This window comes from Monomorium pharaonis, chromosome 10 (assembly GCF_013373865.1).
Source record: "Monomorium pharaonis isolate MP-MQ-018 chromosome 10, ASM1337386v2, whole genome shotgun sequence".
Taxonomy (NCBI): Eukaryota; Metazoa; Arthropoda; class Insecta; order Hymenoptera; family Formicidae; genus Monomorium; species Monomorium pharaonis.
The window spans coordinates 8,888,401-8,914,429 of NC_050476.1; the positions used below are offsets into that span (position 1 = coordinate 8,888,401).

The 26,029-nt window shown below is 39.5% G+C and overlaps 1 protein-coding gene across 1 annotated transcript in view; it reads left to right on the top strand.

Annotated features, from left to right (window-relative positions):
• The window catches only part of LOC105831444 (peroxidase), a 137,737-nt gene that overhangs the window by 59,549 nt on the left and 52,159 nt on the right, over positions 1-26,029 (top strand). The window contains exons 4-6 of the mRNA XM_036292740.1: positions 15,410-15,586; positions 22,976-23,178; positions 25,829-26,024. Coding sequence (XP_036148633.1) covers positions 15,410-15,586; positions 22,976-23,178; positions 25,829-26,024 — 576 coding nt within the window. The remainder of the gene's footprint in view (positions 1-15,409; positions 15,587-22,975; positions 23,179-25,828; positions 26,025-26,029) is intronic.

The following is a 26,029-nucleotide window of genomic DNA, read 5'->3' on the forward strand; positions in this document are numbered from 1 at the left end:
CATAATATTTTATAACAAATATAAATATAATATTATATATATATATATAGGACTTCCGTTTCCGGTGTCATAGAGAGTGACAGGTGTGTGTGTGGCGTGTGAAAGAGCGAGTGAGTAAGGTGGTTAAGAAGCAGAGATTAATTGCGAGAGGGGTGGCAGTGAGAGAAGGTACGTTAGGTGGAGTAGGGGAAGAAGAGTAGGAGAGGAGAAAATAGTAATTAGTTAATTAGAGACGAAAGAGAATTGAGTGGGCAGGTTAGAGAACATAGAGAAGGTAGGGGCTAGAGAGAGGCAAACGAAGAGAAGTAGCGGGTAGGAGGGAGACACGAGCGACGCGAGTGGACGGGCGGAGAGTTAGAGAGGCAGGCGAGTGAGTTCGTAGGAGCGGTATAGAAAGAAGTAAGTAAGTTAGGAGTACAATAAGGAAGGTATGGCGGAAAACGAAAATAGAGAGGAGGAGGGATTAGGAGGAGAGGAACAGATGGGGGAAGAGGGAGATAAGGGGGGAGGATTAAAAAACAAGGGGGATGTAGCGAAAAAGAAGGGGAGGCCGACAAATTTAGAAAGGCTGACTAGGGAAAGAACAAGAAGCATGAATAGCATAGAAGAAATGTTGATAAGGGGAAAAAGGAAGGAACGAGAGCAGGATGAGGAGGGGATGGAGATAATGGAAGAGGAGGAGATACTTAAAAGAAGCAGGATAGGAAAGGGGTCTCCGGAAACGAATGAGTGTAGAGGGGGCAATTTGGGTAAAATATTAGAGGAATTAGGAAAGCTGGGAAAGAAAATGGATGAAGGAAAGGAGGAGTTGAAGAAACAGATAGCAGATCTAAAAAATAGGTGGGAGGAGGAAAGGAGAGAAATGAGGGATAGGATAGAGTTGATGGAAAAAAGAATAGAAGACTTAGAAGAGAAATTGGAGAAGGAGGGGGATAAAAGGAGGGAAACTTTAAAAGAAGAGGGGAGAAAGGAAGGAAAGGAGGGGGCAGGGGGGATAACGAGAAGAATGAGAGAGGTCGAAGTAAGGTTAGACAAAAGGGAGAGGGAATCAAGGAGAAATAATATAATAGTCAAAGGAATTAAGATAGGAGAGGGAAAGGTGGAAGAGACAATAAAGGAGCTTTGGGGGGAAATGGGTATAGAAGAGAGCCTAAGAGAGGTAAGGAGAGTAGGGGGGGTAGACAGAGAGGGGAGAGGGATGATGTTAGTAAAGTTAGGAAGCTTGGAGAGCAAGAGGAGAGTGATGGAGGCAAAGAAGAGACTAAAAGGTAGAAGGGAGAGGATAGATGACGATTTAACGAGAGAGGAGAGAAGAGCGAGATGGAAAATAGAAAGGGAAGCAGATAAAGAGAGGGAAAAAGGGAAGAGAGTTAATGTAGGATATATGAGGATGTGGGTAGATGGGAAAGTAAAGATATGGGATGAGATAGGAGAAATGTGGTTTGGAGATAAGGTAAACGAGTAAGGAGAGGCAGTATGAGGGGAGGAAAAGGGGAAGGAGGAGAGGGGAAGGAGAGAAGGGGAGGGGAGATGGAACGAGGAGGGGGGGAATACAAAGTAGGATTTTGGAACGTAGCAGGGTTGGGGAATAAGGACAAAGACTTCTGGGAAGGCTTGAAGGATTGGGATGTAATAGTAATGAGTGAGACGTGGGTGGATAAGGGGGGATGGGTGAAAGTGAAGGAAAAGTTACCGAAGGGTTATGCGTGGGAGGCACAGTGGGCGGGTAGAGATAAATTAAAAGGGAGGGCAAAAGGGGGGATGGTGATAGGAATAAGAAAAGAGATAAAGATAGATAGAAGTGAGCAGGGGGGGGAGATAGAGGGGGTGTTGGTAAAGAAAATATGTCTAGGAGATGATTGGTGGAGGGTGATAGGAGTTTATGTAAATAAAGACCTAGAAGCTAAAATGGAGTCGTTGAAAGGGTGGATGGAAGGGAGAGAGGAGGGAGTGAGGATGATTATAGGAGGAGATTTCAATGTAAGAACGGGTAGAGAGGGGGGAAGATATATGGAAGGTGAGGGGAAGAGAGAATCGAGAGATGTTACGGTAAATAGTGAAGGGAAGAAGTTCTGTAGGTTCATAGGAGAGATGGGATACGCGATTATAAATGGGGATGTGAAGGGGGATGAGAGAGGGGAATGGACGCATGTGGGATGGAAGGGAGGATCGGTAATTGATTACGTGATCGGGGACGAGGAAATGAGAGAAAGGCTGATTAAAATGGAGGTGGAGGATAAAATAGATTCGGATCATCAGCCAGTGTCGGTGTGGTTAAAAGGAAGGAAGGAAAAGAGGAGGAACAGAGAAGAAAAAGATAGAGGGAGAGAGAAAGTAGTGTGGTCGGAGGAAGGGAGGAAAAGATTTGCGGAGAAGTATGGGGTTATAAATTCGGGGGACATAGAGGTGGAGGAAGAATGGGGAAGGATGAAAAGGAAGATAGAAGAGGCTATGGAGAACATGGTAAAGAAAAGGGTTGGGGGGGGGAGGAAGGGATGGTGGGATGAGGAGTGTAGAGAGGGGAAGAGGAGAGTGAGAAGGGAACTAAGGAGGTGGAAAAGAAAGGGAGGGGATGGGGAGGAGTTCAGGAGGGAAAAAGGGAAATACAAGAGACTATGTGAGGAAAAGAAGGATAAGGAGAGAGAAGAGTGGGAGAAGGAGGTAGCGAGGGCGAGGTCGGAGGGGCAGGTATGGAAGATAGTAAATAAGGAGCGGAAAAAGAGAGGGAGGGTGGATGAGTCAATAGAAATAGAAGAATGGGACGGCTACTTTAGAAAGTTGTTGGGAGGGGTGGAAGAGAGGGTAAGGATGGAATGGGTAGGAGAGAGGGTGGAGGATGAGGAGGAGGAAATAGGTAGGGAAGAGATAAGGAGAGTAGTGAAAGGTTTGAAGGTGGGGAAGGCATCGGGAGAAGATGGGATACCGAATGAGGTGTGGAAATATGGAGGGGAGGAGTTGGAGATTAGTTTGTGGAAATTATGTAATAGGGTATGGAAAGGAGAGGGTTGGCCAGAAGGGTGGAAGGAAGGAATAGTAGTACCTATAGTGAAAAAGGGGGAAGGAGTAAAAGTAGAGGAGTACAGAGGAGTAACGTTATTGCAAACGGCGTATAAGGTGTACACGGCAGTATTGGCAGAAAGGTTAAGGATAGAGTTAGAAGAGAAAAGTATTTTACCGCCGAGTCAAGCGGGGTTCAGAAGGGGATGGGGTACAGTGGATAATGTGTACGTCCTGAACTATTTGATGAACAGGCAATTAGAGAAGAGGGGGGGGAAATTAATCTTATTATTTGTAGACATGAAGGCGGCTTTTGATTCGGTAGACAGAGAAGTTTTGGTGACAGCAATGAGAAAGAGAGGAGTAAGAGAGGGGCTAGTCAAGAGATGTGGAGAGGTGCTAAAAGAGACAGGAAGTAGGGTGAAGGTAGGAAAAACGGAAGGGAGAAAGTTTTGGACAGAAAGGGGTGTAAGACAGGGGTGCCCGTTAAGTCCGTGCCTGTTTACCTTGCTTTTGGCGGATATAGATGAAAAATTTGAGAAAGGAGGATGGGGGGGAATTGAATTGGGGGGAAAGAAAATATATTCGCTGGCATATGCAGATGATGTGGTGCTAATAGCGAAGGATGAAGAGGGAATGAAAGGGATGATGGGTAAATTGGAGAGTTATCTGGATGGGAAGAAGTTGGAAGTAAATACGGAGAAAACAAAGATTATGAGATGTAAAAGAGGTGGGGGGAGAAGGAAAAAGATAAACTGGAGATGGAAAGGAAAGAAGTTAGAGGAGGTAAATAGGTTTAAATACCTGGGGTACACGTTGCTGGCAAATGGAAAACAGGATGGGCATGTAGAAGAAAGAGTAAAAAAAGGTTCGGCTATTTTAGGACAGATCTGGGGAATAGGGAAAAGGAGGTTTGGAAGAGACTGGGGGAGAAGGCTATGGTTATTTGATAGGTTGGTGTGGTCGGTGGTAAGTTACGGTGTAGAGATTTGGGGATGGAAGAGGAGAATAGGGGTAGAAAGATTGCAGGAGAGATACTTGAGATGGATGTTAGGAGTAGAGAGAAGTGTACCAGGATATATGATAAGAGAAGAATTGCAAAGGGATAGATTGGAGGGAAGAGCGGGAATGAGAGCATGGGGTTACGAAAAGAAGTTAGAAGAGGGAGGAGGGGGAGAGCTGGCAAGGAGATGTTGGATGGAGATAAAGAAGAAAGCGAGGGAGGGCAAGGCGAAGTCGGGGTGGGAAGTAGAAAGGATAAATTTCTATAAAGAGAGGGGATGGGAGATGGAGGAGGTGGAGAGGCTAAGGGAGAGAGGGAAGCTAAGAGGAGAGGAGTTGGTAAGGAGAGAGAGGGAAAAACAAAGAAAGGAAAGATGGGAGGGAATCAAGGATTCAAAATACAATGGGTGGTATTGGAGAGTAAAAGGGGAGGGGATTCCGGAATATTTAAAAAGGAATTGGGAGGAGAAAAGATGGCAAAGGATGGCAAGGTATAGGTTAGGGGGAGTAATGAGGGGGGGGAGATATTGGGAGGAGGAGGAGAGGAGGACATGTAGGTTATGCGGATGGGGGGAGGAGACGTGGGAGCATGTTTGGGAAGAGTGTATAGACTGGGGGGTACAAAAAAGCTGGCAGGAGATGGTGGAGGAATTATTAGGGGAGGAGGGGGAGGGAGAGTGGTGGATGGAGAGGTTAGATAGACTAAGAGAGGACAGGAGGATAGAAGAGGAGGGAGGGGAGAGGGGAGGGGGAGAAAAGAAGGTAGAGCGCGTGTGGATGAATGAATGTAAAGGAAATAGAATGGAAGAAATGTACAGCGGAAGCGGAGGTCCAAGTGTGAATGGCTGTGGAGGTATGAATGCTCTTTCTCTCTCTCAAGCGAGTGTGAATGTGAATGCGAGTAGAGCGGCGGATAATAGTTTAAGAGAGGCGAAGAATTATTGTGAGCGGAGCGGAGGTCCGCTTGTACCCCGCAAGGGATAGCAATAAATATTATTATTAATATAATATTATATATATATATATATATATATATATATATATATAAATACATATATATAAATCTGAGAAAATAATTTGAAATTTTAAAATTTATTTTTTACAGAATAATAATGAATTGGTTTACCTTCTATTAGTCGACTTTTTATTTATTGTTTATTTTTTACTGTAATTTTAATTGTACATAAAAGATAACAAGTAAGAGAAAATTTAAAGAACAATTAAAAAATAATAAATTAAAATACCAAAAATAAAAAATACAATTGTGATCAGGATTTTATTCTTTAATTATAAATAATTAAATATTAAGCAAGAAGTGTCTAAACCACGTAAATTAAACAATTTAGATAAATAGAAAAGCAATTTACATAATTAGAAAAACAAGGCCGCTACTAAAATTTAGTTAGTCTTGATATTGCAATTCTGAATATTTAATATTTACATTAAAAGTACCTTAAATACATAAACATTTTTATAGCTTTATAAAATTGTTTTATAAAAAACAAAGTTTTGTTAATAATTTTATTATTCTTAATTTTTATTTTACTTTATCATCGAAAATAATTTCATAAATCTTACATATGTTGCCAAACATTTAATATATAATACTTGTATATAATACTTTCTAAATTATTTGAAAGTGTTAGAGAAAATTAATTCTTAATAATAATCTTTTTCTATAATATATAATACTTGTAGCATTATAATATCTACATAATTATATCTTCAATATAGATAAATTATTACTATCGAAGATATAATTTTGTAGATTTATAACGCTACAAATATTATATATTATAAAAAAAGATTATTATTAAGAATTAATTTTCTTTGACACTTTCAAATAATTTAGAAAGTTCTTTTTACGACATTGTTATTCGAAAAAATCTTTTATCACTCGTGTTATGTTATTTATTCTACAAAATAACTGATAATTATAAATCTTGTTCAGGTATTTTCCAAGTAAATTTATTTCAATTGCAAAATAGAATTTATCAGAAAATTTCACCATTAAATTTTAATTACGAATACGAATGCAAAATGAATACCAACGCGTCGATTTTACGTCTAATAACACGTCTCTATTTATAGACTTTGCGCATTGAACCGTAACATGGCGAAACTGAAACTAGTTTAAAGTTAATTTCCAATAAAATCTGGTCTCTTAAAATCTAGTGCGAAAATACTTTCTAACATACTCATAATATTTAAAAAATAAGAATAATCCATAAACTTTCTAGAGCTTTATAATCGCGTCGTTTATTGCCCAATATCTTTTTATTTATTTATAAATAGCGTCGGTATTTTTTCTCAGAATGTTTTTGCACCGAAGTTTGATTAAACTTTAAATATTTGTCTCTCTCTTATAATTTATTTAACGTATACAGAAAGAAAGAACATTTTTGTTTTGAGAATATCTCTTTTCAAAATGTTAAACATAGAAAAAAGATTATATAGCACACATTATACAGATATAATTTAAACAAAATTTGTATAATATTAATACATTACTTCTAACCGACCGTAATATGTTAAACATGTCAATGAGTTGTAAATTGCCTATAATCATATGCCTCGAGAGATCCGGGTTCAAATCCCGGCTAAAGTATTATTTTTCGCAATAAATTAATTTACAATTTTTCGGAGAAGATAGGAAGGAGGGATTTTAAAATACTCTCGAGCATTGAAATTTAACTTATTAACTGTCTTAAGTCTGACGAATTCTGTTGGCGCGCAGTTTAAAATAAAAGCTAAAGAAAATTAAATTTAATACAGGAAGAATCATATCCATCACTAAAATCCGATGTTCAACCGTTATAGGCAAAAATTTGTATAATTTTGTAAAAAAAAATATTTTTATTATTCAATAATAATTTTCATGAATTGAAAAGAAAAAATAGAAAAATATGATAGAAAATGGCAATGTCTTTAAATAAAGAATTGAAAATTTTTAATAATATTATCAAATTAATTATGAGGTTAATTTAACATCAAATACGAAAAAAATTCATTTTTAGTACGTAGAGCTGTTACTTGATGACAATATTTGCTTTTAGTACACAAAATCTACGATATATATGTATATTAAAATAAAACCTCCAGGGATAACATATGCAAACAATATCGTGCAATTCAAACTAAGATTAAAAGTCTAAAAAAAATTAGTTTTAATAACTTCTTATAACTGAAAATTCAGATATAAGTCAAAAAAGAGCAATCCAAAAACATTTTGTTTACATTCTCTTTACAAAATTCAGTTCATATAACAATATTAATACGTGTACTTTAATTTCGGAAAAGAATTTCCGAATCTATAAAAAAAATATTAAATTGTGTTAATGATATGCACAAATGACTTTACATTATCGATCCCGATCAAGGCAGCGATCATGTAATTTTTTCCTTAAGGCGAAAACGTCAAAAGTGAAATGTTTCATGTAACTATCTCTTTCTATTGGTGTTGAATAAAGAGACAGTAACTTGAAACTTTTCACTTTTCACGTTTTCGCCTAAGGGAAAAATTACATGATCGATACCCAAGTTTGTCGAGTATTTCCATAATCTATTCCGATCTCCGGGATATTATTCATTTGTACATATAAGCTACACAACTTGTATACAGGGTGTTCTGCACAAGGTATGAAAGACTTCATGGAAAGATAGACGAGATCAAAATAAACATAAAAGTCCACCATAGTTTTTGGATATCTCCAATGATAGCGAAGATATTAATTTTTCAAATTGTATATACAAATGAGAGCGCACTGAGGAAAGCCAATGCTTGACACAATGGGTCGTGCTATAGCTCGAGCGGCTCAGCTCTTTCCTCGGAGCGCTCTCATTCGTACTTCTTGAAAAATTAATATTTCGGCTATTATTGGAGATATCCAAAAACTATAGTAGACTTTTATGTTCACTTTGATCCCGTCTATCTTTCCACAAAGTCTTTTATTTTTTATGCGGGACACCCTGTATAAAGAAAATATTTTTATAAGCAATTATAACTTAATTTTTTTTAATTTTTGGTGTTGAATTAATTGTCTCTGGCTTTATTTGTGTATGTAAGGTAAGTTGGGGCAAGTGCGGCCTCGATGTAAGTACACCATCGGCTTGTATAACGTTGCAAGGACAATGATATATACTGCGTTTTAGCCGTATGTTGAGTAGTTGCAATCGTGCAAATTTTCACCGTTAAAGCGCTCGCCATTGTCAATCAGTAACCTCAGTAGGGAGAGGTTCAATGGCGCACAGTACAATTGGACACGTTGCAATTGCCCACCGTGCTATTAGACACGAAACATTGCGCACAATTCAATTGGACACAGTTTGATTGGACACCGTTCGATTGGACACAGTTTGATTGGACACCGTTCGATTGGACACCGTTCGATTGGACAGAGTTCGATTGGACACAGTTTGATTGGACACAGTTCGATTGGACACAATTCGATTGCACACCGTTCGATTGTGCACCGTTCGATTGTGCACCGTTCAGTGGCACACCGTTTAATTGCACACTGTTCAATTGCACACCGTTCAATCAAACGCATATTAAATATTTATACATTATGGCTGCGTTTGCAATGTGTACATAGATTAGCGACTTGGACGAGGTGGGTGCGGGAGAGGTGGCCGAAGGCCCCCCTTGCACCCCCCGTGTGTGTGTGTGTGTGTGTGTGTGTGTGTGTGTGTGTGTGTGTGTGTGTGTGTGTGTGTGTGTGTGTGTAAAGCATTCACCGCACCACATGAGTTTGCGACTTAAATGGTGTGCAATTGAACGATGCGCAATTGAACGGTGCGCAATTGAACGGTGTGCAACTGAACGGTGCGCCACTGAACGGTGCGCCACTGAATGGTGCGCAATCGAACTGTGTCCAATCGAACTGTGTTCAATTGAACTGTGTTCAATCGAACGGTGTCCAATCGAACGGTATCCAATCGAACTGTATCCAAACGAACTGTGCGCAATTGAACGGTGTGCAACGTTTCGTGTCTAATAGCACAGTAGGCAATTGCAACGTGTCCAATTGTACTGTGCGCCAATGAAGGCCTCTCCTCGTCAGCAGTTTTGAGGACAACTGTCCAGAAAGGTCAGTGAGAAATGTTAAGGAAGTATTCTGGTGAAACCCCAAACTGCAGGAACTCAGAGGTGCTACGTCGTGCCTGGAACAAGACCAGGAACACGGGCCGCCGGGCTGACTGAGACCTTCACCTGTAATAAGGACTAAAAAGAAGAGCTGGAGGAGATTCTGCGAGTCGGTGGAGGGCATACCCAAAACCGCTAGGCTCGGTAGGATCTTGGCCAGAGATCGGGACGCGGTTCTGGAAGCCATTCGGCTCGACGACGGGACAATGGAGTCTGGAGAGCAATGCCTAAACCACCTGCTGGAGTCGAACTTTCTGGGCTTCCGTGGAGGTCCACAGGAAGACGTCCATCTCGGGAAACCTCGAATCTACATAGAGTACGAAGAAAAAATTGGTCTCTTACGGCAGAAATTGTTGGGCCTAACAAGGTCAAATGGGTCGTAAGAGATTTCAAGCCCTTCAAGTCGGCTGGGCCGCCCGGGTCTTTCCGGCCCTTCTCCAAGAAGGAGAGCTGGAGCAGATCACCGGGCCGCTTACGCGGACGCTAAGGGCTTGGTTGGCACTGGGCTATACACCTAGGGCTTGGAGGCAGGCGAGAGTTGTGTTCATCCCCAAAGCGGGAAGAACGGGTTACAGCTTTGCCAAGGATTTTCGTGCAATCAGTCTGACGTTTTTTCTTCTCAACACGTTGGAAAGGCTGGTGGATGTCTACATACGCGACGTGGTTCTACTGCAATACCCGCTGCATGTGAATCAGCACGCGTATTATACGGGATATTCTACAGAATCGGCGCTTCACTCCGCTGTATCGTTTATCAAGGAGCAATTGGAGAAGAAGAGCTACGTAGTTGGCACCTTTCTAGACATAGAAGTAGCTTTCAACAACACACCGCACGAGGTGGTGTGTGAGGAAGCTACTTGCAGGTGCGTGCCGGAAAGAATCGTGGATTGGATCAGAGGCATGCTCGGACGGCAGGTAACGGGAGGCTGCTCGCAGGGGGGAGTTCTCTCTCCACTCTTGTGGTGTTTGGTGGCAAACAGACTGCTCAGGATGTTAAACGAAAGGAGCTTCTTTACATTGGGATATGCAGATCTGGCTATCCTGATACGAGGCCCCTTTTTGGAGACTCTCCTGGAGCTCACGCAGAGGGCCTTGGAGGTGATTGAGAAGCGGCAAGACCGGTTTGTCGGTGAATTCACTAAAGACCGAGCTCGTAATCTTCACTCGCAAGTACAAGGTAGGCTCGGTGGAGGGGCCGGTCTTTGGGGAAACGAGATTAGTTCCAACCGGGTCGACTAAATATGTGGGAATGATCTCAGATAGGAAGCTGACATGGAAAGAACATCTCGAGTACCGCTGTAAAAGTGTGTACTGTTACTTCTGGATATGCAGGACATTCAGGCAGACTTAGCGTCTCAAACCGAAAATGATCCACTGGATCTACACAGCGATACTCAAACCTAAACTGCTTTACGCGTCTGTAGTGACTAAGGATGTTGAGAAAGACCGCTAAGTCAACACTGGAGCATGTCAGAGCTTTAGTCTTAAGAGGGGCTCTGGGAGCCATGCGGTCCACGCCGGTGGCGGCGATGGGGATGCTGCTTAGCGTCGAGCCTTTCGATCGAGTGGTAGTGGCGGCTGCGGCAAAGGTAGCCAACCGCTTAAGATGTGAATTGAGGTGGAAGGCAGGAGCCTTCCACACGAGATTTCCTGAAGAAATTCTATCGGGCATCATTTTTACAATGAGACAGGATAGGAAGCCTATACTGTGATAATCAAAATTCATGATATTAAAAAAATACCGTATTTATTCGCTAAAATACCTTAAAATGCAGTGCAAATTTCAAACTCGCATGCAATCAACAAAAAACATTGTATCGACATGTCTTTTCTTTTTAAATTGCTTAAAAAAGAATGAACTTTAAGAATCTGAATTAATATTAGCAAGATTTTAACGAAAAACTTGTGCAAAATGATAACAAACTTTTACTTTTTTTAATTAAAAAACACATGTTTGGTTTTCATGCGATACAAAAGGTTCGCAATTAACAAATTAAACTTTCGCGTAGGGATTCTCAAAGTAGAGTCTTTGCCCTTTAATTTAAAAAAAAGTACATGTAATTTGGATGATTTTTTGCAAAGTTGCATCACTTTGAAGATTGCCTAAAATCGGTCAAAAATTTTGTTTCGTTTTTTTTGCACCAGTGTATAAAATATTATATTAATTATTAATAATATTGTTTATTGAGTAAGGCCCGATTGCGCACATAAGCAATTGGACACAGTAGTATTTCCCGATTGGACATAGACCCAATTGGACACGGACCCGATTGCGCACCAACCCGTTTGCACACGGACCCGATTGCACACGAACCCGATTGCGCACCGACCCGATTTCACACGACCCGTTTGCACACGGACCCGATTGCACACGGACCTGATTGCGCACCGACCCCTTTGCACACGGACCCGATTGTGCACCGACCCGATTGGACACGGATCCGATTGCACACGGACCCGATTGCACACCGACCCGTTTGCGCACCGACCCGTTTGCACACAGACCCGCTTGCACACGATACGATTTCGCATCGCAGAATAATGCAAAAACAATTTAGATAGCACAGAAATTTTTATAAATATTTTACGAATTTATTTTTAAAAAACATTTTTTTAAAATTATATAATTGTTTTTCATAAATTATTTAGAAATAATACAAAAATCATTATTAACAATATATAAAATATATTTTTAAAATGTACTGAAAAATATTTATGGTATATGAACACAAAATATTTTTTATATTGTTGGATTATAATAGCATAAATATTTGTTTTTAATATTTTCATAAATATTTGTCATAATTTTTTATACTTGGCAAACTCAGACATAATAATACGTACAAAATATTTATTATATATTTCTTTTTTATACATATTTTATAGTCGCAAATCCATGTGGTGCAGAAAATGCTTTGTGCACACACACACACACACACACACACACACACACACACACACACACACACACACACACACACACACACACACACACACAGGGGAGGGTTGCAAAGGGGGGCTTTGCCCCCCTTCCGCACCCACCTCGTCCAAGTCGCTAACGCATGTACTATCTGCAATGCGGAATCGTATCGTGTGCAATTGGGTCCGTATGCAAACGGGTCGGTGTGCAATTGGGTCCGTGTGCAAACGGGTCGGTGTGCAATCGGGTCCGTGTGCAATCGGGTCCGTGTCCAATCGGGTGCGTGTCCAATCGGGTCTGTGTCCAATCGAGTCCGTGTCCAATCGAGTCCGTGTCCAATCGGGAAAAACTACTGTGTCCAATCGCTTATGTGCGCAATCGGGACAGTCCCTTGTTTATTAGTCAATCTTTAAATAATGATTAATAGTTTTTGGAAGTTTCTGTTTATACGTATATGTGTTATGTTTTGATTACGTTTATATAAATTAAGAAATAAAAATTTAAAATCAAAAATATTATGTTTGTTCACCAAGAAGCAGGATTAAATTATGATGTCATAATAACGTCACGGATTGACGGCGAGAAATAGGACCAAAATATTACATCATAAAGACATCATTGAATAACGTCATTACACAGTCATTTAAATGTCATGGTCGTATTTCGGTCAGACGTCATTCGTATCAATATGACCAAAATTTGACTTCAAAATGATTCGTGTTTGCTACCTGGGTATATTAAATTCAAAGAAACAGTTCTCTTTGTGTACTAACAGTAATTTTGAAACAGCCCAAATGTAATAAAACTAACGTACTTTGTTTTACCTTAACAACATTAAAAATTATACTTTATTATTTCTGCAATTATAAACTAAATAAATAATTATCATTAATAACACAGGCACACAAAAAAAAGAGTGGTTGGTCCGGCAGACTAGACCAGTCAATCCTTATGTATTTTGACCCGCTAAAACCGAATCCAATGTCAGAATTGTAAAGTTAGCTCGCATTTCCTAACCTAAAAAACATTTTTTTTTTAATGTTGGTACGGCAGACCAGTCTAGTCTATCCTTATGTATTTTGACTTGCTGAATCCAAATCCAAGGTCAAAATTGCTGAATTGGCTCATTTTTTCCTAACCTCAAAAAAAATTTGTCTTATAATGTTAGTCTGGCGGACCAGAATAGTCTACCTTTATGTATTTTGACCTGCTGAATCCAAATTCAAGGTCAGAGTTGCAGCATTTGCTCATTTTTTCCTAATCTCAAAAAAATTTTTTTAATTTTGGTCCGGCGGACCAGATTAGTCTATTTTTCTAAGGTTTTATGATAGAAGTACTATAAGCAACCTTGAAATTCAATGTATGTCATTTCGCCGAAGTATAAACAACTTTGTTATTCATAGTGTTAAATATGAAGACTAGAACCAGGAGACCAAACTAAGCCTGATTTCACCTCCAAAAGTGAGGCGAAAATCTGTTAGAAATGTAGTACCAAATGGTGGCGTTGGCGACAGTGGTTTACCGGAAACAATATGGAGTATAACGACAAGCATTTGACAATAAATGTAAATTTGTAACAAAAATCTTAGCAATTTTACATTTAGAGTACTTATCTCAGTTTTCTTATACCAATACAACAACTGCGTACAGCCTAGCACCACTAGCACGGTTGACTACGATAAACATAGACGAGACGATTGTATCTAGAGTTGGAATATATTCCGGTTTATCCCGGTGTACCAGCATCGTCAGCGCCACCATTTGGTACTACATTTCTTTAACAGATTTTCGCCTCACTCAAAACCACAGAGATTGGTTTCCTGGTTCTAGTCTTCATAGTGTTAAACATGTTAAATTTTATGCCAAAAAAATGGTATTTCCGGCGAATTTTACTTCACTACTTTATTTTAAAAAAATCTGCAGCTGAAACATACAGAATTCTTGTTGAGACTTACGGCAACCATGCTCTGTCGAAAAAAACATGCAGAGATTGGTTTGGACGCTTTAAAAATAATGATTTTGATATTGAAGATAAAAAACGCTCGGGCGCACCGAAAAAGTTTGAAGACAAAGAATTAAAGGCATTATTTTATAAAAACTGATGTCAGAGCTAGCTGAACTTGCAGAATCATTAGGAGTTAATCACATAACAGTTTCAAAACGTTTGAAAGCATTAGAAATGATTCAAAATTAAACAAGATCATCGGGTGCCGTACCAGTTGAAGCCGAGAGACGTCGAATGGCGTCTTTTCACGTGTGAACAGCTGCTTCAACGGCAGATAAAGAAAGAATTCTTGCATCATATCGTGACTAGCAATGAAAAGCGGATACACTACAATAACCCTAAACGTAGAAAATCTTGGTGTAAGTCCGGCCATGCATCAACATCGTCGACAAAGCCGAATATCTATGGTTCCAAGCTTCTGCTCTGCATTTGGTGGGATCAGCTGGGTGTAATTTATGATGAGCTGCTCAAACCAAAGAAATCATTACGGGAGATTACTACCGACTACAATTGATGCGTTTGAGCCGGGCATTAAAAGAAAAACGGCCGCTATACAAGCAGAGACACGACGAAGTAATTTTGCAGCATGACAACGCTCGGTCACATGTTGCAAAACCGGTAAAAACTTACTTCGAAACGCTTAAATGGAAAGTCCTACCCCACCCGCCGTATTCACCGGACATTGCGCCTTCCGACTACCATCTGTTCCGATCGATGGCACATGGCCTGGCTGAGCAGCACTTCCATTCTTATGAAGATGCCAAAAAATGGGTCGACTATTGGATAGCTTCAAAAGACGTGTCGTTTTTCCGACGTGGAATTCAAATGCTGCCAGAAGGAAAAAGTAGTGGCTAGCGATGGACAATGCTTTCAGTGGCAGGTTTTCTACAGATTTTTTTTAATAACGTATTAATTTTCACGAAAAAACAGCGTGAACTTATTCATCAACATCTTAATATCAATACGTCGTAAAATGATCAATTAACTGACGCTATTAATTAGTCAACAATATGACGTCGGAAATACGTTGTAGGATGGATAAATGACTGACGTGATCAATAGGTCAAAAAATGACATTACTATTACGTCTTAATTTGATAACATGACGTTCACGACCTCAAATGACGAATTATTGACATCCAGTGGACGACACCTTGCTACCTACGATTAGTCTTTACATACTTAAAATTTTTTAAATCACTTTAGATTAACGTTTTACATACTTTAGATTACCTAAAATTTTCTTTAGTTCAAACTTAGATTTATAAGGTTACTTTTAAAAACTTTAACTTCATTTAAAGTAAGTGTTCGTAAGGATTGATACTGTTTTCTTCTGTAGGAATTCGAGCACCATCCGGATCAATCATCGGGACAGATTTGCCATTAGCTCGAGCTGTCAGTTACACGATGTTTCCGAACAGTGATGTCGATGATGTAATGTGGACTCTGGTAGCAATGCAATATGGACAAGTCGTGGCGCATGATATAGGTTTAATTGACGGCACGACTAAATCGAGTGCGTTTTATACTTTTTATTGTATAACTTTTTATTGTATGTATAAAAGTTGTGTGTCACTCGTCAATAATGATGAGTGACAATTTCGATTTTTCGTAAAATTCAACAAAACTTAGTTTTTCTTCATCGAGGAAGTAATTATTTTCTCACAGTTTTAGAGGCACACAATTTTTTTTATCACATTGTAATATTGCGATATAATTTTGAGAAATTAGAATTAAAATTTCAAAACCGCTTTTTATATATTTTAGTATATAATAATAATAATGTGCAACGTGTTGGAAAAACTTTTGTAATTTTATATTGTTTTAAATTTTATCTTTTAAAAGGAATTTGTAGTGTCAATTATGATAAAAGATTACGATGAACCTAAATATTTTTTAATTACATTATTTAAATTTTAAGATTTTTGAGAGATTGCAGAATATTAATTTAATAATTAATAATATATTTAAAAAGGAGAGATTTACATATCCTTAATAGTTTCTATATATATAATAAGAATTATGACTTTGACACAACAATATGTCCTATATATTACAAATATCTTTTTATCATAGTCGATATAACTTTCAAAAATTAAAAAGCTTAAAAACATTTAATTATAAATACAAAATTTTTCTAAAACACATTACATAATTATAAAATGCGAAAAATACATTAAAAAATATTTCTTTGTAACTTTTTTGTTACAAGATGATCATATTTAGTGCTTAAAAGGACACAAGAAATGATTACTTTCTTTTCTATAAATTTCTTTTCTTGGACAATGTGGCGGCACGCCACAGCCCGACGCGCGTGCGCGCGCGCACGCAGCGTCCGCGGCCAGGTCAGCGGCCCCGGCAACCACGAGTAGTGCGCGCGGCCGCCACTAAGCGAAAGCGCGGCGCCTTAAACTCGGGAGTAAGATAACAACTTATGGTTTACATAAGGAGACCACCCACGACGAAGGATCAAGCTAAGCTTTCTACGTATAGTGAGCTTGAGAGGGCCTATACCGAGTAACTTCCTTTTTGTTAAAAAGTACCTCCGGGCCTCGGCGTCCTGACATTCGGTACGAGTGAGCTCCGGTACTTTTCACAATCTCCTCCTGGAGACATAACTGGGGCATTCTGCACCGCTGCCGCCTACTTGGCCGCCGTGGTCTACGGACCCCGCCTTCGGACCCCTCTGGGTGCCGCCTAATTCTTCCACGACTGGGTCTAACTACCCGGGAGGCAGAGAGGCTTACGGCAGACGACTGAGGCTTACGACAACCAGTACAAACCATCTTCCAAGACTGAGGCAGACGACAACCAGTACGAACCATCTTCCGAGACTGAGGCAGACGACAACCAGAACGAACCATCTTCCGGGGCTACCTCAAGATTACATTAAATAAACACTGACACTTTTACAGTTGTATCAAAGTGATTAAATATATTCAGACACGTATTGTTATATTTTAAGGGGCCTTCTAATTAATCAAGACTTAACCACAACATACTCCCATAAAACTGGTGACCCCGATGTGATCTCTGAGGATATCAACCATGCCGGATTCATTGAACGACACGATAATCGAGTTGGTAGCCCCCGAAGTCGAGCGCGCAAACATTCATCGAATGGCTTTGAAGATGCCACCCTTTTGGGCCGACAAGCCGGAACTCTAGTTCGCACAGATTGAGAGCCAGTTCACACTCAGCGGAATCACACAGGATGCCACCCGCTACGCCTACGTCGTGTCGCACATAGAAACAAGACACGCCAAAAAAATCCGAGACCTCGTCACTAGATCTCCAGCGGATCATAAGTACGAGAGCGTGAAGAGGGCATTAATCCAGCGCCTATCTAAGAGCAGCAAATTCGCCAACTCCTGGAGCATGAAGAAATTGATGACAGAAAACCGTCACAATTCCCGCGGCATCTGCAGTCGCTCGCCAAGAACGCCATACCCGAGCAACTCATACGGACATTGTGGATGGGCAGACTTCCCTCACAGCTACAAGCCATCCTGGCAACTCGCACGGCCGACGACCTAGAGGAAGTCGCAGCACAGGCCGACCGAGTCTTCGAAATTACGGGAAGATCAGGAGCGGTCGCAAGTCTTCAACCCGCCACCGCAACACCGTCTACTTTGATCTAGATCAAAGAACTGGCCCAGCAAGTAGCCAGCTTGAACGATCGTTTTTCACGCAATGCCAATAAAACTAAGCAGCGTGAGAGATCGCAGAGCCGTCACAGGAAGAAGCAAGAAGACAGCAACATCTGTTACTACCACAGGCGATTCAAGGGGAAGACCAAGAAGTGCACATCACCATGCGAATTCAAGAAGCAGGAAGAGGAAAATTAAGAGGGCAGCCGATAATAGCGGCCTACGGCCCCAGCCCGCAACCACGCCGCCTATTTGTCACCGATCGCAATACTAAGTTGCAGTATCTCATCAACACCGGTTCAGATGTTAGCGTCTATCCACGCACTATGGTCAGAGAACGACGAGAACTGTATGCGGCAAACGGATCCCCCCAATACCGACATACGGAGACCTCACAATCCAGCCAAACTTAGGGCTGCGATGAGACTTCACATGGCGATTCATAGTAGCAGACGTAACTAGACCAATCATCGGTTCCGACTTCTTGGCCCACTACCACGTTCTCCCGGACGTAAAAAGCGGGCAACTGATAGACGCGAAAACGGGAATCAAGGTAAACGGAACCACACGAAAATACGAACTACGATCAATCAAGGCGATAATAGGGAACTCACCTTATCATCAGTTGCTGGAGAAGTTCCCCGGCATAACTCGGACTACGAGAACATACCGCCAGAAGCAGGTGCACAATACTACGCACCACATAAAAATTACATCGGGACCCCCAGAAGCTTGCAGACCGCAAAGATTAGCACCGGACAAACTAAAAATTGCTAAAGCCGAATTCGACCTTCTACTTAAAGAAGAGATTATACAGCCTTCAAAAAATCCGTGAGCATCGCTGTTACACATGGCTCCAAAAAGAGATAACGCATGGAGACCCTGCGGCGATTATAGGAAACTCAACGCGCGAATGGTACCGGATCAATATCCCATTCCGCACATCGAAGATTTCACGCACTCACTGGAAGGAAAGAAAATCTTCTCTACACTAGATTTGGTCCGGGCATATAACCAGATCCCAGTGCACTCTCAAGATGTACCAAAAACGGCTATTACAACTCCGTTCGGATTGTACTAATTCCTATACATGCCTTTTGGACTACGCAATGCAGCCCAAACGTTCCAACGCTTCATCAACGAAGTCACACACGGGACACTTATGCCCAGTCTACAATGAGTCGTTGGTCGTTGGTCGTAAGAAATTTAACCAATCACAGTTGATCTTAGAGAAGAATAACCGAACATAATTGGTTAAATTTCTTACGACCAACGACCAACGACTCATTGTAGACTGGGCATTAGACTTCTGTTACGTCTACATCGACGACATCCTGGTAGCATCCAGCTCTGAAGAAAGACCTTAAACATCTAGAGGAACTGTTTAGCCGTCTCGACAACTACGGCATACAGTTAAACCCAGCAAAATGTGTGTTCGGAGCCAACAAAATCAAGTTCCTGGGATACTCCGTTTCGGCACAAGGAACTCAGCTACTACCAGAGAAGTGCAGAGGGGTGCAGGCAATCCAAGACTACAAAAAACCGGAAACCATAAAGCAGCTGAGACAATTCCTGGGCACGCTAAACTTCTACAGGCGATTCATCCCAAGAACAGCACAAGACCAAACCAAGCTACACGACGTGCTGAAAGGACCGAAGACCAAAGGAAAGACACTGATTCAATGGACGCCGCAACTTGAACAGACGTTCCAGAATTGCAAGGATAGCTTAGCGAGAGCAACACTTCTGGCACACTTAAGAATGGAGGCAATCACTCTAACGACAGATGCATCCGACACCGCGATAGGAACAGTAGTTCATCAGGAGATCAACGGAGAACGACAACTCCTAGCCTTCATGAGTAAAAAACTCAACCAAGCGCAAACAAAGTACAGCCCATACGACAGGGAGTTACTAGCAATATACTCCACCGTAAAGTACTTTCGACACCTCCTCGAGGGTAGGAAATTTACTATCTTCACGGACCACAAGCCTCTGGTATATGCTTTCCAACAAGACGTCCTCCGTAGTTTGCCCACACAAGCACGGCACTTAAATTTCATTAGCCAATTTTCCACGGACATCCAACACGTGGCTGGTAAAGACAACGTGGTGGCAGATACATTGTCACGCGTTGAATCTGTTCAACAAGCTCCCAATTTCGAAGAACTGGCGAAATCGCAACAAGAGGATTCAAAGCTGAAGAAAATACTCAATGGCACACAATCCTCACTCAAGCTGGTAACAACGCAGATACCAGGCTCCACGACGATGCTGTATTGCGACACCACAACGCCTGTCAAACGCTCATACGTCACAGAACCATACAGGAAGCAAATATTTGAAGCTCTGCATGGTCACCCAGGCATCAAGGCAACAACAAGAATGGTGACGAACGCTATGTATGGCCTAGCATACGAAAGGACTGCCACACATGGGCACAAGCATGCATACCGTGCCAAAAAGCAAAAATACACAAACATACAACTTCGCCCACCGGGAATTTCCTGGGACCTACGAGGAGGTTTGAGCATATTCATATGGACATCGTTGGACCTTTGCCATCGTCCCGGGGATACAAATACTGCCTTACAATAATCGACAGATTCACGAGATGGCCAGAGGCAATACCGATCCCGGACATCACGGCAGAAACAGTATCCAAATTGCTGTTTGCAATTTGACAATTGCAAGTGCACTGGATCACTAAATACGGAACGCCGGCATTACAACCGATCAAGGGCGGCAGTTCGAATCCGAGCTGTTCAAAAAGCTGACAAAACTCACAGGATCCAAGCACCTCAGGACCACAGCTTATCACCCGGCAGCCAACGGGATGATAGAAAGGTTCCACAGGCAATTAAAGGCAGCAATCAAAAACCACGAAACCAAAGACTGGGTAGCAGTGCTCCCGATAATACTCATGAACGTAAGAGCCGGAAGGAAAGATGGAAGGAAGATCTGCAAGCCACGCCAGCGGAAATGGTCTTCGGGGAATCAATCCGTCTACCTGGACAATTCTTTGAAGACTCCGGCATGCCAGACAACACAAAGGGTTTTGCAGCCCAGCTGGGGAAGATTATGAAGAACCTTCGACCACGAATCAAGAGGCATGGAGAGAAAACCACCTTCGTACATAAGGATCTGCAGAAAACACAACAAGTCTTCCTGAGGTACGACACGCCAGGAGGAGCTCTACAAGCAACGTATGACGGCCCATATCCTGTCCTAAACAGAGAAGAAAAAACGTTCAAAATCCGCATACACGGAGCAGCCAATGTCTCCATCGACAGACTAAAACCAGCATACGTCCTCGAGCAAGAAGAACCAGGATCCAAGCAGACAAAACAAACTCCAGAGGAACCAATAGAAAAACGGACGAGAAGCGGACGACTATCACGTCCTCCAGTCGGCTTCGAGGGACTTTAAAACAATTAAGAGGGTCATGTGGCAACACGCCACAGCCCAACGCGCGCAGCGTCCGCGGCCGGGTCAGCGGCCCCGGCGACCGCGAGTAGTGCGCGCGGCCGCCACTAGGCAAAAGCGCGGCGCCTCGGGAGTAAGATGACAACTTATGGTTTACATAAGGAGACCACCCACGACGAAGGATCAAGCTAAGCTTCCTACACGTATAGTGAGCTCGAGAGGGCCTATACCGAGTAGCTTCCTTTTTGTTAAGAAGTACCTTTTGGCCTCGGCGTCCTGACATTCGGCACGAGTGAGCTCCCTCATATAACACAGAAACCTTTCAGAGATATTTCAGAAAAGTTTCAAGTGAAAAGTGAAACATTTCAGAAACGTTTCCAAATGTTTCTGAGACAGCTCTCAGACAGCTCTGAGATAGCAAAATGTCCACGATGCTTACACTTGAAACATTTCTGAAAGTGTACTGAAAGGTTGCTGATACATATCTGCAACCTTTCTGAAAACATTCAGAAATGTTTCAAGTGCAAGCATCGCGGACATTTTGCTATCTCAGAGCTGTCTCAGAACTGTCTCAAAAATATTTTAAAACGTTTCTGAAATGATTTACTTTTTACTTGAAACATTTCTGAAATATCTCTGAAAGATTTCTGTGCTATATAATAGGTGCATTACACGCAGAAAAAGGATTCGTTACCAAAGCTAAAATTTTTAGCCATGAAAGATGTGTCTTTAAGACACAATAATAAATATCACGTAGGCCCCGAGAGCTTACTACGATAGGATAGGTTGATCCGTTTTCTGTCACCGTGGTCTGCTTTATGTAGCTTGTGAAGTGTGAATTGCATTACGAGAAAGGTGCCGCGTGCGTCACCTAGTGACGGTCCGCGAACAATATATGTGCTGGATTATTTCATAAGAAAGTTTTCAAAGATAACTCAACTGAAAATTTTCAAGATAGCGTGTGTGAAAGATGTAAAAAATATCTCAACTGAAAAATTTATTAAATTATATTAGGTAAAAGGTTTTGGAAATAACTTAATTGAAAAGTCTGTAAAAATATGTCAAATGAAATGTTTTAGGGATAACTCAACTAAAAGTTTCAAATTTATTGCAAGTAAAAAATTTCAGAAAAAACTCTTTTGAAAGTTTGTTAAATTGTTTCATGTGAAAGGTTTCAGAAATAATTAAACGGAAAGGTCTGTAAAAATATTTCATACGGAAGGTTTCAGAAATATTTTTGTTAAAACATTTCAAATGACATATTACAGAATTCTTTCAGAATTATTGCACATGAACTGTGAAAGGTTGAAATCTTTCTGAAAGCTTTCTGAAACAATTTGTGCTATATGGGTCGGTACTTCCACGATCTCCTCCTGGAGACATAACCGGGCATTCTGCCTCGCTGTCGCCTATTTGGCCGCCGTGGTCTACGGACCCCGCCTTCGGACACCTCCGGGTGCCGCCTAATTCTTCCACGACTGGGTCTAACTACCCGGGAGGCAGAGAGGCTTACGGCAGACGACTGAGGCTTACGACAACCAGTACAAACCATCTTCCGAGACTGAGGCAAACGACAATCAGTACGAACCATCTTCCGAGACTGAGGCAGACGACAACCAGAATGAACCATCTTCCGGGGCCACCTCAAGCCACACCTCAACCACACATTAAATAAACACTGACACCTTTACAGTTGTATCAAAGTGATTAAATATATTCAGACACGTATGGTTATATTTTAAGGAGGCCTTCTGATTGATTAATCAAGTCCTAACCACAACATACCCCCATAGACAATGTAATTTACCTTTACGACCGTATAATTGCAGCCTCGCCCAGCACACAATGTTGCACCTCCGACGGTCGAATAGCATCGGATGTTGCGATGAAACCTCAATGCTTTCCGATACTAATACCTGCAAACGATCCGGTATATAGCGGATCTTCCATACGGTGCCTAAACTTTGTCCGTAGTACGACTGATCTTGATCATGGCTGTTCGTCTCCGTACAAATCATACACAGCAGAACAGGTTTTACATTGACATCTTTTATTCGTTTATTTATGATTCATTTATCGTTCATTATTACATCATACGCGAGTATGATAATGGAAAAAATTATAATGCAATTATTTTCTATTATATTGCAAACTTGATATCTTATTATTATTATTTTGTTCTCTTATTTGTATTTTTAAATTAAAATACGTTAAAAAAATAATATACAATTTCTTAGGTAGTAACCAATCTGGCAAGTTTATTAATGGAAATTACTGTGATACAACGTTTTAGCCAAACACTTTCTGGCTCTTGTAAAATGTATTAATTTAAATACATTACATTAAATACATAATTATTAAACAATTATTCTCTGCAACAAAAAGCGTTAACAGATTGCTGCTTCGGAAGCTGTCTTGTAGATAATAATTTAATATGTAATTATTGTAATTAAATGAATATAGTTAATAAGGTTCAGAAAGTGTCTGGCCGAAGCGTTGTGTCACAGTAAGTTCCATTAATATACTTGCCGGATTGGTCACTATCTAAGAAATTGTGTTATTATTATTTTTTTAATTGCCTCCAATAAAACGTTTTGGATATTTACCCAGTAAGCACAAAAACATTGCTGCAACGATATTATAACGTTATCTACTAACATAGTAACATTTCTAAGAATGTAGTTTTTAACGTTGTATACAATGTCATTATAAATAAACTTTGACTTTAATTTGGAAGTTTCGGTAATGTTGAAATAAAATGTTAAAACAACATTGTAAAAATGTTGAAATAACATAATTATAATGTAAGAAAAAAAAATTTGTTGTTTCTCAACAAAGCACAGTTATCCTCCACCATAGTCGCGCGTTGGCGTTGCTTAATATCTGCGGTCACCCATCCAACTCTGAACCGCTATCGACGTTGCTTGATTTTGAAGATTCTACGCAACCTAACACTTCATGATGATCCATGAACACCTAATGCTCATGAATACATATTTGTTTTAGATTAGTTTAATAGATGTCAGAAAGATAAAACGTGAAGTTAAATAATATTTTTATAAATAAATATAAATTTAGTTTTTTTACAAATTTTTATATGTGTGAAATAACACGTAAAATAACTTAATAGAAATATCTGTTTTTGCTCTGTTTTTTATAAAGCTAAAATTATGTTATTATAAAATATTAATAGAAAATAATAACTTAAGTGGTTTTTTTTTAATTTTTACAAAAAAATATTTATATCAAACAATAAATACATTAATGTAATTTTAGTACATTAAATACAATTATTTATAAATAATTTTAGTATTATATAAGTTATGTTATAAAGATATATTAGTATTATATAAGTTATATATAACTTATATTATAAGTAAATAAATATTTTAACTAATAAAATTTCAAATCTTAAAAATTTTTTAACTTTTAATTTTTTGTACTGGTTCTTATAAGGTTCGTATTATAAACACATAAAAAATATTTTAATTTATGTCGGTAAAATTAATAAATGTTTAGATTTTATAGTATTAAATAACTATAAATATTTTAAGAATATTTATGAAATTATGTTATAATGTTTAATAACATTTAAAACACGTATGTAACTCATTTTAAAATATTAGGACAGTATATTATTCAGTAATATTTTAAAAATATTTATCAAACGTTATGTCATAATGTTTAAAAACATTTAAAACATCTAATAAATGTTTTTTAAATATTTTAATAATATTAAGACAGCAATATTATTGAGTAACATTCTACAAATATTTATAAAACATTAAGTTGAAATGTTAAGAAATTTTTCTAAAATTAACGTTTCAAAAATGTTGATCAATGTTTTTTGCTTACTGGGTAAAAAATACGTTTTAGATTATACAAGATGTTTGATAAAGATTTATGCAATTTTTATAAACAGGTAGAGCGCATTAAACTAAACAGAAAAGTCCTTTACCATTTTGCAATTTTCGCAATAGTTAATAAGTTGTTGATTACACAGGCACACAAAAAAGTGGTTGGTCCGGCGGATCAAACTAATTAATCCTTATGTATTTTGATTTGCTGAATCCAAATCCAAGGTCAGAATTGCTGAATTGACTTATTTTTTCTTAATTAAAAAAATATTACTTTTTTGTATACCTGTATAATCAATAACTCGTAATAACTATTGCGAAAATGGAAAAACGGTAAAGAACTTTTCTGTTCAGTTTAATGCGCTCTACCTGTTTCCACCATCGGCTCCTAATAAAACTACTATGTGTGACACGGTATATGAATTCGAGCCATGCTACGCTACCGGTAAGAATAAATACCTGTTTATAAAGATTGCATAAATCTTTACCAAACATCCTGTATTCTACATTAAAAGAATATTCTACAAAGGGAAAGTTCTTAGCACGAAAATTCAACAAATTATAAAACTTTGACAATAAACATAAGTAAACAATACTTTAATATTTAGTAAATCCTTTTGTTCCTAAAGTTTATTTTAATATAAATTCCTACAAATTAATAAGTTATTGTTTTTATTTTATTATTAAATAATTATGTTTAAAATATATCTCATATACATAATCTCAAGTATCACGAGATAACGCATTATGTAGCATGTATAATAAAGATTAATTAATGCGATTGATGTACTTTGCAATTGATGTATGTACATATAATACTTTTAGCTGAATACTGTTACTCATTACCTGGACCTTTCGCTTGTTTACGGATCGAACGATGAAGTTGCTGCCAGTTTACGAGCCGGTTTCGGCGGTCGTTTGAAAGTAGAATTAAAACATAACAGAGAATTTCCACCATCGGCTCCTAATAAAACTACTATGTGTGACACGGTATATGAATCCGAGCCATGCTACGCTACCGGTAAG